Source organism: Xenopus laevis, chromosome 6S (assembly GCF_017654675.1).
Source record: "Xenopus laevis strain J_2021 chromosome 6S, Xenopus_laevis_v10.1, whole genome shotgun sequence".
Lineage (NCBI taxonomy): Eukaryota > Metazoa > Chordata > Amphibia > Anura > Pipidae > Xenopus > Xenopus laevis.
In genome coordinates, this window is record NC_054382.1 from 71,221,992 (window position 1) to 71,235,545 (window position 13,554).

Sequence of the window (13,554 nt, forward strand, 5' to 3'; positions counted from 1 at the left end):
TGCTATATTTTTGATGGGTGGATTTACATGTAATCAACTAAATCAGCAAGGATTTTTTTTCTCTTTTCATAATAATAATCATTTTCACATAACATATAGATAAATATGGGCAACTGACAGAGCTATATATACTGTAGCTCTGATATACTGTATGCAGTGTATGCTACAGTGTATATTGTATAGTTTCATTCAAATACATATATATATGGCATTTTTCATGTTTTGCTGCCTCCCAACCTGGAATTAAAATGGATTGTTTGAGACAAAATTTCATTTACAGAACATGCCTACAACTTTGAAGATTTTTTTTTTATTGTGAAGCAAAAAACAAATAGTGTAAAATCACAGAAATCTCCAGCTTGCATAACTGTTCACCCCCCCCCCTAAAGTCAGTACTTTGTAGAGCCACCTTTTGCTGCAATTACAGCTGCAAGTTGCTTTGGAAAAGTCTCTATGAGCTTGCCATATCTTGCCACTGGGATTTTTGCCCATTCCTCAAGGCAAAACTGCTCCACCTCCTTCATGTTGGATGGTTTTCGCTTGTGAACAGCAATCTTCAAGTCTGACCAGAGATTCTCAATTGGATTGAGGTCTGGACTTTGACTAGGCCATTCCAACATATTTAAATGTTTCGCAGCATGCTTCGGGTCATTGTCCTGCTGGAAGGTGAACCTCCATCCCAGTCTCAAATCACAGGCAGACGGACACAGGTTCTGCTCAAGAATATCCCTGTATTTAGCACCATCCATCTTTCCCTTGACTCGGACCAGTTTCCCAGTCCCTGCTGCTGAAAAACATCCCCACAGCATGATGCTTCCACCACCATGTTTCTCTGTGGCGATGGTGTTCTTGGGGTGATGGGATGTGTTGGGTTTGCGCCAGACATAGCATTTTCCTTGGTGGTTAAAAAGTTAAATTGTAGTCTCATCTGGCCAGAGCACCTTCCTCCATACATTTGGGGAGTCGCCCACATGCCTTTTGGCAAACTCAAAACATGCCTTCTTATTTTTAACTTTAAGTAATGGCTTTTTTTCTGGCCACTCTTTCATGAAGCCCAGCTCTATGGGGTGTATGGATAATTGTGGTCCTAGGGACAGATACTCCAGTCTCTGCTGTGTAACTCTGCAACTCCTTCAGGGTTACCTTTAGTCTCTGTGCTGCCTCTCTGATTAATGCCCTCCTTGCCTGGTCTGTGAGTTTTAGTGGGCAGCTCTCTCTTGGCAGGTTTGTTGTGGCACCATTGTTGTGGTACTGTGTCAGAAAAGGTGTGTTTATACTGACAGATCATGTGACAGTTAGATTGCACACAGGTGGACTTCATTTCACTAATTATGTGACTTTTGAAGGTAATTATTTGCACCAGGATTTTTTAGGGCATTCATGGCAAAGGGGTGAATACATATGCACATGCCAATTTTCAGTTTTTGTTTTTTTTTTAAATCTTTTCTATATATATTTTTCTCATTTCACTTCACCAATTTTGTGCAGATCCATCATATGAAATAAAATTAAGAAACATTTAAATAACAGTTTGGAAAATAGGGAAAAATCCAAGGGGGTGAATACTTTTGCAAGGAAGTGTATATAGTATTAGTATGCCTTGTATAGGTGTGCAACAATCTAACAGGAACTGGGTGCATTTATTATGGTTCTTTCTTATTATCAAATAAATTCTGGCTAGAATTGTTTTTTCCCCAGCTCTGCAGTATTTATAACACATCTGGTACAGTGATTTTGTTTTTTAAATAAGCACTTTTAACTGTGTTCTGTTTATCTGTGTACTTTTTACTTTAACACGCGTCACAGGAAAGGTTTTTATAGCCAGACCTAAATATATTACTTCTCCTAACACAGATATTAGAATGACTTCAGAAACTTTGGTATTGGCAGTTATTGAGCTTTTAGAGTCACGCTGCTAATTTTTCTTTTGTTTAATTCTCCATTTTTCTGGGTTTTAATTCCTTCTCACTTTTGGTGACAGAATGATGGAAAGGCTGCTTTTTGCTATCTTTACCAAGCCGGAATAATGAGGCTGATTGTTTGCCATTCGTGTCCACATTATGGCGATTTACTATGCTGAGAGAGGAGAAACACTTTCCCTGAAATACTAATTGGGATTAAAAACGTTGCTTTGCTGGAGGGGACATTAAAGAGCAGACATCCCACTTACATTAGAAAGCTATTACATAGGAGATTCGCATATTTCATAACTGAATTGCTCGTTATGTGTGCACTGTATTTAAATCAAATAAGCACTTCATTACTTTCTTTTATGTATATATGTGCTTTTGACTATGAACCCAAGCTCCGAGGCAGAAAATAATGAGAATCAGTTCCTTTGCTTCCATGTAGAAATTTCTGTTTATTAATTGGATTCATTTCAAATAGCTTTAGGGGAACTGCAGTGGCTATCCGTTTTGTGTTTTCCAGCCTTGCTCTAACAAGGTATCAATGAAGTTGTCCCTTTTCATTTGCAAACGCAGAAGCCCCATCTGAATAACGTACAAAAGGATCGGAGCTGTTGAATCTGTGACTAGAAAAGGCCTGGGTACTTGGTAAGGGTGCACATGTCATAGAATTGCTTTGATGCACATTCACTGTTCCAAAACAGTTTCCCTGCAAAGAGAGGAAGGAGAATAATGAATGCCTATTCATACACTTTGCTGTATATACAGAATTCTCTTAACTAACTTAAAGAGTCTTTTTTAGAACAAAGATAAGAGAGAAAAGGGAAAAGTGTAAAACTTGTAGCCCTTCACTGCTGTGAACTACAATTCCCAGCATGCTCATGTGCCCAAGATCATAATCTTCAGAAGATGCAGGTTTACGGAGTTAAAAGTTGTATTACCCATAGTGTAGAGTTAAAGAAAAAGGGAACAACTCTATTTACTTTCACTGAGAGTTTCTACTATCTTATTTCAAAAAGGGTAATGCAATAAAGTGTTCATTTATTTTAAAAGTAATTTCCTCCCACTGTTTCTTTTCCAGATAAGTGCCTGTGAAATTAAATAGTTTCCTAAGAATAATTACACACACAAGTCAATGCTTTCTAATGAACCTTTGAGGCATTCAACATGCAGTTCCATGCGCCTTTGAAAGAGAGAGCTAGTTGAAGATAAGATTTATGAGTCAATTGTCATTGTAATGCCACGGAGGCTTTGTGAATGGCCTATTTCAGTAAACAACGATTATGGGTTACAGCTTGTATCAACTTTATGATATAGTGGAAATGTACCCAACTCTGACTGATTTGCTTCTGAAATAGACCTTAGAAAACATTTGTGTCCTTTAGGTTTTTTTTATTCTAACAGTTTGGGGTCTCAGTCCAGTTATTGTTAGTTCTCAAATGATGGAATCATTTTCCCTGGGACATATTATTGAATGTGCACGACCCATGTGATCTACAGGGGCAAGGCCATCCCAATTGTATATACAGTATTAATTTGGCATATACCTTGAATAGTCCCCATAACTAGGGTTGCCACCTGGCTAGTATTTTACAGGCCTGACCAGTAAAAATGATGCTTGACCTCAATGTTAATAATAGGGAAAAAAATCTAAATATATGGTATTTTTTTCCAAAAAAGGTTGCAACCCTACCCATACCACATATTCTTGCTTTAATGCATCTTTTTATGCATATGTTATATTCTTCCAGTTACTCATTGTGCCTGATATTTCATGCAGATTGACATTTATATGGTGTAGGGTAACATAAGTAAAGATAATAACAGATACGTTTATTTATTGTGTATCAGCATCTTATTGACATGCTATGGCTCATTTACAATGGGATATATACATGCTCTGACAGTGATCCCAATCCTGTATTTTTCCCAGCATGCTTATTTCCTAACAAGCTATTTTAAGTGTAGTAGTCCTGCTAGTACCCTGCCCCATAGAATGCAAAGTTGCACTGGAGTGTTATATATAGTCAGGGGCACTCCGCCAATGAGGCGAGTTGAGGCACTCGCATCAGGCAGCAGCGCCCCCCTGGTTACCAGGGGCGGCAAAAATGCCGCTCCTGGTAACTAAGAGCTGAAATTCAGTTTTTCAACACGGAAATTCAGCTCTTCTCATGCAGAGCGTGCAACTGCGATGTGGACCCCCCGGGCAAAACGAAGCCCGCCTCAGGCGGCAAAATGTGCAGGATCGGCCCTGTATACAGTTGCTTTCTGAGAGCAACACTTTCTTATCTGTCCCTCACTTTATTTACAAGGTTCAGTACCAGTTCAGAATTCCCCTGCAACCCGATTAATGAACAATTACATTACTAGTTCAGCCACCATGGTGATAAGTGTACTTTATAGTAAACTTGTGATAATTTCACGCAGCTAAGAACTGGCTTGATTTGTATATATATATAGGGGAGAAAGAAACTAAGCGCTTTGTACAGCTTTTCACACTGTATAAATGGGCTCCACTAAGCTTTGCTTAGGGTAATCCTTTCAAGTATATAAAGGCTTTATTATTGCATTGTGGCCAAACACAAAGCATCATGTCTCAAAGTAAACATCATTTTAATTCTGGAAAAGAGTTGTGAGAATGTTTATGTCCTTGCTCCATGTGTGTTACTTTGTGTGGACCTATTCAGTAATAATAACTTTGTTTTGTACAATACAAAAATCCAGTAAGTAATACAGAACCTGAATACTAAAATAACTCATTTACTTTAGAATGTGGATGAGTGCGTATTGATCGATAAACATAGCAGTTGGATGTAAAAAGCCGGCCAAGGTGAAATGCTGGATCAAACAAACTTTCACAATATCACCATCATTATTTATTCAAATAGTGCCAACAAGGTACATGTTGTCTTAAATTCAAATGGAATGCAATGCTCCAGCTTTTAGCTTAGCTACAGTTCAATGAATAAACTGTACATGAAAATGTCTGTAAGGGTCAGTAAGACCCTTGGAATGGGTCAGATGGGAATCAAATTGCATAGTGTGAACAGAATATATGATTGAGATATAAGGGGCAGTTCTCATGCAACTTATGCAGTCTGTTTTAGTTGTATGGAAAGTTTCTATTGTGAAAGAGGCCTTACATGTACAAGAGGTTAATGCAACCTAATCTCCATATGTGTTTTTATAATGCAACCACTATTTCACTGGTAATTATTATTCTTTTGTAAGTCTTTCAACTTCTTAAAACTCCCATGAATACATTTATTGTAGTGATTTTACGCAAATAGTTCTTTGCTAGCAAGCACTGCTATAAGTATTGCAGTTGAAAGCTTCTTTCAGTTCAAAGCGTGTTGCTGTCACTTAAATTGGTCAAAATATCTATAATCAACTTAAGCTGCCATACACTAGATCCACTCGTTTGGCGACATTGAGGAGCAATGGGCTCAGATGGGTCGATCGCCTGAAACATTACACCTTCCCAATCGATATTGTAAACATTACACCTTCCCGATCGATATTGTTGCCAGATATTGATCGGGAAGACCCGTCGGAAGCCTCATACATGGGCAAATAAGCTGCCGAATTGGTCTAAAGTACCGATATTGGCAGCATTAATCTGCTCGTGTATGGCCACCTTAAGTCTGTTGTTTAAGTAGAATTAGTATGATTTTATACCCATCGGGTTCGAGTATCTTCAGTTTAACTATGTAGTTGTGTGTGCAAGGTTGGTTCTACTACAGTGGCTTTAATGAGGAGTAAAGTATTCAACTTTACAAATTTTTTCATTTTGCATTATGGGAACCAAACAAAATATTCTTGATAATAACCTTAGCAATATTCTTAGTAATATGTACAGACCAATGAATAAATTACGGTATGTACGAAACTTGTAAGTCAGAGTACTATACGGTCTGAGCTACATGAATTTTTTTAATGTTTTGAGAATGAAGAGCAACATTCCCCCCAAGTCCCACCAAGGGGACTTTACTTTGGGGCTATTCCAGGAGCCTTTGTGTTCATTTGCAATGTTATACACAATAATTATAATATACTTTACAAAATAAGTTAGATGTAGTACGTGTTAATATATTATACTTGGCTACACTTTTACATTAAAGGGGTGGTTCACCTTTAAGTTAACTGTAAACTGGAGAGCTGCTGAATAAAAAGATAAATAACTAAAAAACCACAAATGCTAAAAAATGAAAAAAATTGCACATTGTCTCAGAATATCACTCTTTACAGTATACTAAAAGTTAACTCAAAGGTGAACAACCCCTTTAAATAATTATGACATGCTGATGACATTAAAGTGGTGATGTTTGTTATAGACGTCAAAGCTTTTTTATCACCTTTATAAAAATATTCCTTATGACATGCTATGCATTTTAGAAGAAAATCTTAGGATAAGATCCCTGAGAATGGTTAACATGTACATTGTATGTGAATGCGGAAGATGCAGACCACCATCCTGCCTGGGATCGAAAAGGTCTCCACGGTACCGAGCTCATCCAAAAGACACATTTGTAACTATTCAGGACAGTTCATTCAAAACTGAAGTGCTGTGTAGTGATGTGGGAAGCAGTGTGAGCAGCCCACACGGAAAGCAGTTATTTATTGCAGAACTTTGGTTGAGAAAACCCTTTATTTTGAACAATCATTGTAATCTCAACAAATACCGGTGTTGGACAACACTGAAAATGTAAATGAGATTAAATGGATTTCAATTGTAAAGCAGGACAAGTCAGCACGATACACCAAAGTTCTCATGCACAGGTTCTTCAGTTCCAGATGGTTTTGTTTTTATTCTCTATTCATTTTGTAGATAATTTTGTACAGTGCTGCAGAAAATATGAGACATTTCTAAGTTATTGTGATAATAGCTGTAGTATAAAATATTTTAAGGCACGCTGTTTGAAAATGTAACTGCCACAAGCATATACTGTAATAACAGATATCTGTGTTGTGACAATATACTAGGGGCAGATGTATCAAGGGTCGAATATCGAGGGTTAATTAACCCTCGATATTCGACTGCCGAATTAAAATCCTTCGACTTCGAATATCAAAGTCGAAGGATTTCGCGCAATTCGTTCGTCCGAATGAACGAAGGAATAATCGTTCGATCGAACGATTAAATCCTTTGAATTGAACGATTCAAAGGATTTTAGTCCATCGATCGAAGGATTATCCGTCGATCAGAAAATTGTTAGCAAGTCTATAAGGACCTTCCCCATAGGCTGACATTGGCCTCGGTAGGTTTTAGGGGGTCGAAGAAATTTTTAAAGAGACAGTACTTCGATTATCGAATGGTCGAATATTCGAACAATTTTTAGTTCGATTCGAAGTCGAAGGTTGAAGTAGCCAATTCGATAGTCAAAGTAGCCAAAAAAAAACATTCGAAATGCGAACTATTTTTCCTCTATTCCTTCACTCAAACTTAGTGAAGGGGCCCATAATGTCATAAATAATAGGCCTCTCTAATTTTAATACAATAATGTGAGAAAAAATGTGCTTTACCCTATTAACATTTTGGAAGTACCTTCTCAGTATACCCTGATGTGATCAGAAATTGTGGACTGCAAAGGATAATTGATACTTTTGGTGTCTGATAATAATGTGCAGAATGTTTCATCCCAAAATTATACAGTCACTTTGGGTGCCAGTTGTTATGGGTGGTTTTGGTTTGCAAAAAAATGTTACTTTAACAGGTTGGGGCTCTTAACTTTTTGGGCACACCTCCCCTATATCATCAGTGGGTTCAAGTCATGAAAATGGCTGCACGTTTATGACTAGCTCAGACTAGAGGGTCGGCTAGAGGGTTGTAGTTTTTCTGACAATCACAATAATTTAAAGGGATACTATCATGGGAAATCATATTTTTTTTTAATAAAACGCATCAGTTAATAGTGCTGCTTCAGCAGACTTCTACACTGAAATCCGTTTTTCAAATGACCAGAAGGATTTTTTTATATTTAATTTTGAAATCTGACATGGGGCTAGACATATTGTCAGTTTCCCAGTTGCCTCCAGTCATGTGACTGTGCTCTTTACTGCTGCGCTGCAGTTGGAGTGATATCCCCCACTTCTCCTCCCCCCTCCCAGAAGTCCATAATCAGAACAATTGGAAGCTAACCAAATAACAGCTCCCTGGTAGATACAAGAATAGCAAAGTAAAAATCCATCTCACACTGTGACACATTCAGTTACACTAAATAGGAGAAACAATAACCTGCCTGAAAGCAGTTCTATCCTGAAGTGCTGGCTCTTTCTGAAAGCACATGACCAGGCAAAATGACCTGAGATGGCTGCCTACACACACCAATATTACAACTAAAAAGAATAGGTTAGGAATGAAATGTTACATGGTAGAGTGAATTTTTAGTAGTGTAAACAGTGCCATTTAAAAATAAAAACTGCATCATAAAAATCATAACAGAATCCTATTAAGCCAGGGATCTCCAGCTGTAGGCTCACAGGGCAGATCTGGCTCTCCAAGTAGTATTAATTACTTTCAGTGTTCCAAGGTCCATATGGTCCATATGGTGGATATTTGAGAGCACTGATTTTGAGCATTTACAGGTGCAACTGAAGTGTGAAAGTGCACACAAAATGTTCAATGTAAATCAGCATGTTTTTTACCCACAATGCTGCATTTTTACCCCACAACTCCAACATTATTGTAGCCTACTACAGAGTTGAATCTGCCACAAATGTGTTCAATGCATCAAAACAGACACAGTTGAACTTTATGGTAGCTACAGGATTCTCCAGCATAAATAAGTGCACTTGCCCAATATGTCAGGAGGGATACAATGGAACCAAATGAGCATGTTTGGACATCCATTTTAACTGTAGTGGTGGGTATATTAAAAAATTACCTCTTAACTTGGGTAGTTTTGTCTGGTCTTTTATATTTTATAGTTAGTAGAAAATCAGATGCTATTGGATGCTAAAACATGGGATCCCCTAAATACACTGGAAAAAAAATTCTGAATTCTCTGTCACTGCCTTTCTCCAATTGTTTAATCAGTTTCCTTAAATATTCACTCAGAGTGTTATTTTCACCTCCTTCTCTTATTCTTTCGGTGAATTTGCAATAGGACATCTCATGCCATACTGAGATAAGTACGGCCAAGGGACTCAATAGAAAATAATTGTGAAAATGCATTTAAAAGCAAAATGTTATCTCCATTAACTGAAAAATCAATACATAATCGAAGCAACTAGAAGAAGAATTGAAATGTAAGGAACATACAGTAGAACTACAATACTGAAACAATGAGCTACTCATTGATTATATTTTATCACAGCCATCACAGAGATGAGAGTTTGTGTCAGCTTGTATACCTGGGTAGAAAAAGTTATAAGTAAAATTATAGTAAAAAAATATGTAAGATTGTTGATTTCTCAGTATTACTGATCAGCAGATTACTTTATCCTCTGCACTTGCCAGCATTCTGTCAGACTTAAATCTTGTAAGAATCCTTGATCTTTAAAATTGGCGTGTAAATTAGATAAGCTCTTGCAAGCATGCCCTTGATTACCTTGTGCATCGATTGTGCTTATTTCCTGTGATCTGCTTTATAACACATGCTCCATTCTAAAAAGTATTACTGGATAATTACACATAATGATGGACATTTCAATTTCTTAGATGTTCATTTAAAAAGATATAACCAGAGATACTGCAAGTATATTTAAAATTAGAAATGTATTAGGATATTTATCGTTACTAAATGCTTAGCGCCACCTCTGCCAATGACATAATATCACCCATATTGTCTTTTGTTTTGGTTAGTCTTTTTTGGGGCTTTAGACAATCTTGTTTTGACCTGAATAGTGTGGTGAGACACAAACTGAAGAAAATGGTCAGCTTTGTGGAAAAGAGAAAGCATTCCTTTTCTTATGCCTACATATGCTGCCTTTGACCCCACTTCTCCTCCTCAATCTCTTCACTCTATTATCCTGTTAAGCAAATCCTTCTCCTTGAACCCATTCAATTCAAATACGGTATTCTACTCAGTACATCTTCTCTTGGCCTGCTAACTATAGACACAATATACACCGTAGACAAATATGGTTTTTCCTTTGAACATTTACTTTATTTTCTTCAAATATTTTTAAATTTTCATACAATATTGCATATCAAGCACCTATTTCTATGCTAGGGTGAATCTAAACTGATCATGTTCCATTATAACCTTATATGTAAAAGCAAACTGACATTGGTATTTCAGACTAAACAGGCAGTTATCAGCTTTGATGTCTTTCTTATAATCACCATCTTTAAAATGCAATACTCATGTTACTTTATGAATGGGAACTAAGCATGGGAAATCTGTCCCTACTCTAATTTTCCCTATGCTGGGGAAGCTGCTGCTTCTACTGTACTAAGACTGATGTCACATTTATATTACAATGTGGCTTAGAAATACAAGCATGGGACCTGTCATCCAGAATGCTCGGGACTGACATTTTCTGGATAAGGGATCGTATTGGGATCACCATAACTACTAAAAAAGCCTAATAAGAGTTTACTTCCAAAAAGGATTCATTATGTGTTAGTAAGGAATAAGTACAGGTGTTTCTGTTGAAACTGTAGACCAGTAAATCAGGCCTGCTAATTGACTGTTCGGGGTTTTGCATTCACTTGTTTTTTCACCCTTAAAAAAGTGCATTGTATATGATTATGTACTATTCCGCAGAAAAGGAAGATGGTGTAGTATTGTAGCTTGAAAGTAATTATTCATAGTCCAGAATAGTGGCACTTCTCATATGTTTAGAATGCACAACTGTATTACCTATTTGTTGCTACTTGTTTGTTGACAAGAGAACATGTAAACAACACTTTTGCATACAGAAGCTGATTTTACTTAACGGAATGTTCACATTTCAATATTTAAATGAACATATGTTTTTTGGCTTTTTTTTGTTTGGTATTTGCAAAAAGCCGGTATGCAGCAGATTGTGAATTTGGTGTATCCCTAATAACTTTCCTATGATATAATTATTCAGGAGCAGATAAAGTTTTACAAAGTACTAATGCTCAATTAAATATTTGCAATGCAAGCACAATAACAACTTCTATCACTTCTGATGACAGATTAAGATGCTTAGACATGTGCAGAGATAGACAGGCTATGTATTTTATGTGATATATTCAGTAATTATGCTGTTCATCAGTCCATTGTTGTAGGACGTTAGATAGAAAATAAGACACATTTGAATTTTCTAGGAGAAGCAGCTGTTAAGTAGCTCACAATAAGGGCAACAGAGAAAAAGTTGTAAAATCTCTTGTTATTCAGTTGGTGCAGCATAAATAAACATTGGTGTAATTGTTCATCTAGGCCAGATGGAGCAAGGACGAAATAAAGGGCAAAGTAAGAAAGGGACATTGGGGGTTTCTCACTGAAATAGCATAAAAGCTGTGCTGGGTATTTTGACAGAGTTACTTGAGCGCAATGCCACCTCATTATACCCATAAAACTGTGAAAGGGAAGCTGCTACATTCAATAGCACAGAGTGAGGTCACCAGCTAATCTGACTTCATGACAACAAAAGGCCCTTGACTGATGAGAAAGCTCCCTCCACTGGAGGTCGACATTCCTTTACCTAAACCAGTCTTTCAGCCTCAAGAAAGGAAATCTGTTCGTCTGTCTTGCTCGGATATCCCACAATAGAAGGTGCCGATCAACCCCCCTAAAACTCTTGTGGATTACATAATGATTAACTGTCCATTCAAACCCATATCATGTTAAATTAGCTTTAGGGATATGCTCCAGACTAAAATTGCAAAGCGTAAAATAATAATTAAGGTCCGCAATGAAACAGATTCACCTTAAAAAAAATATATATATATATGCTGGGTGGCAGCATATTATATTTAGAAAACAGCAACCGTCCTTGGAAATTGCTTCGTTGGTGTTATCTTTTCTGGACTTGAATGCTTATATTCAGTAGTTTCAAAGAGCTTCTGAAATCATAAATACTGTATTTCTGAGAGCATGCTGTTAACTCTAGCAAATCAATAATACAGTGGAAACCTGTTGCAATCAAAGTTACCAAAGTGAATCATTCCACCCCGCTAACTACAACCCCTATTGGGTGCATGTCCAAAGGTACTTTGTTGTATATAAGAAGATAACAGGCCTCTTTGTTCCTAAACATACTGTTCATATTTTATTATTATGCTACCTAGGAGAAAGGACCTCACACTATGTAGTAGAACATATCATTATCCTATTAAAAACTTAATTTTGCTTTATGCTTTTCTTTTCGGCATCCCAGGTATCTGTCGTCTCAGCTACAGTTCCAACAAAGCCAATAGCAAGATCAAACATCTTTCAACGTTTCTTCAGTTTATTTAGCATTGAGTACCGTGATTAAGTATTTCATCAGCAGGGAAAATAAAGATTCATTGAAAACATTGGACAGAATGAGCTGGAAAAGGAGCTATCACAGACATTGCACACTTGTATACTACATGGTGCTATTGGACCTGACAAACGCTGTATTTGAATTTTCACATCCACTTATCAGAGATTCTGGCAACTCGCAGAGCAGACAGTTGTCTCATCACCGACTGAAGAGAAGCTGGGTATGGAACCAGTTTTTTGTTCTGGAAGAGTACACAGGGACAGAACCTCTGTATGTCGGCAAGGTAAGGTTCTTAAAATAATTGAAAAAGTGAATCAAGCAGAAGAGACATTTTGTTTAGCATGGGAATTCACATAAACAAACCTGGCAGGAATAATATCCACATTAGGGGCTTTGCCCAGAATAGGACTTCACATCAGTTTTACCTTAAGACACAGGAGATTATTACATTTATTTTTGGCTTTTTTGTCACTGTCTTGCAATAAAACAGACTTCAGTTACTGTTATCCTGCAGTTTAATGATTACACACTACATTCAGCATGGAAAATCCAGAGCCCTAGTTATTCCTTTTATATTCTTTGTGCTTATTTAACAACTGCTATGAGTAATCTAATAGCCCATTTGGTAGTGTTGTCTGGAAGTAAAAACTGTGCTGTTGCGGTTTTATGCAGCCAATCTTTTACATGACTCAGCTTACTGAGATATTGAACAGCAGGGAATCCCTATTCAACCCTTGCATCAGCCTCCTGTCAGCTTAGACAACTCTATCTTCCTGTGCCGCAAGCACACAACCTTAGATTGCAGGCATTACTAGACTATAGAAATGGATGTATAATGTACTGCATAAAGGCAAGAATATTTTTTGAAAAGGCAGTTATTCCTCATATCTGTTATTGTGCAAATAATTTAAATGCATGAACTGGGCAAAATACAATATCTTCATTAAATCAGTGGTGCCTTTCTTCTGTTCATGTTCCAAGATAGACATACAGAGAGACAATCATACAGAAACTATAGATATGCAATTGCAATAGATAATGCACTTACAAACACACAAGATAGATCGACAGGAATACATCCAGACTTATAAACACAACAGGCAGAAACAACAAACACAAACCATAGAGATTATATTAAACATAGCATTTAATTAAATAACAATATTAGCATAACAATACTATCATAAACAACAACATAATACACACCCCACATGGAATGCTTGCCCACCAGAAAACAACACAGTCTGGGCTACCTGCCATGTTA

The 13,554-nt window shown here is 37.0% G+C and overlaps 1 protein-coding gene across 1 annotated transcript in view; it reads left to right on the plus strand.

Annotated features, from left to right (window-relative positions):
- cdh20.S (cadherin 20 S homeolog) overlaps positions 1-13,554 on the plus strand; it is a 265,825-nt gene that overhangs the window by 196,257 nt on the left and 56,014 nt on the right. Inside the window, exon 4 of the mRNA XM_018269486.2 lies at positions 12,201-12,573. Coding sequence (XP_018124975.1) covers positions 12,349-12,573 — 225 coding nt within the window. The 5' untranslated portion in view covers positions 12,201-12,348. The remainder of the gene's footprint in view (positions 1-12,200; positions 12,574-13,554) is intronic.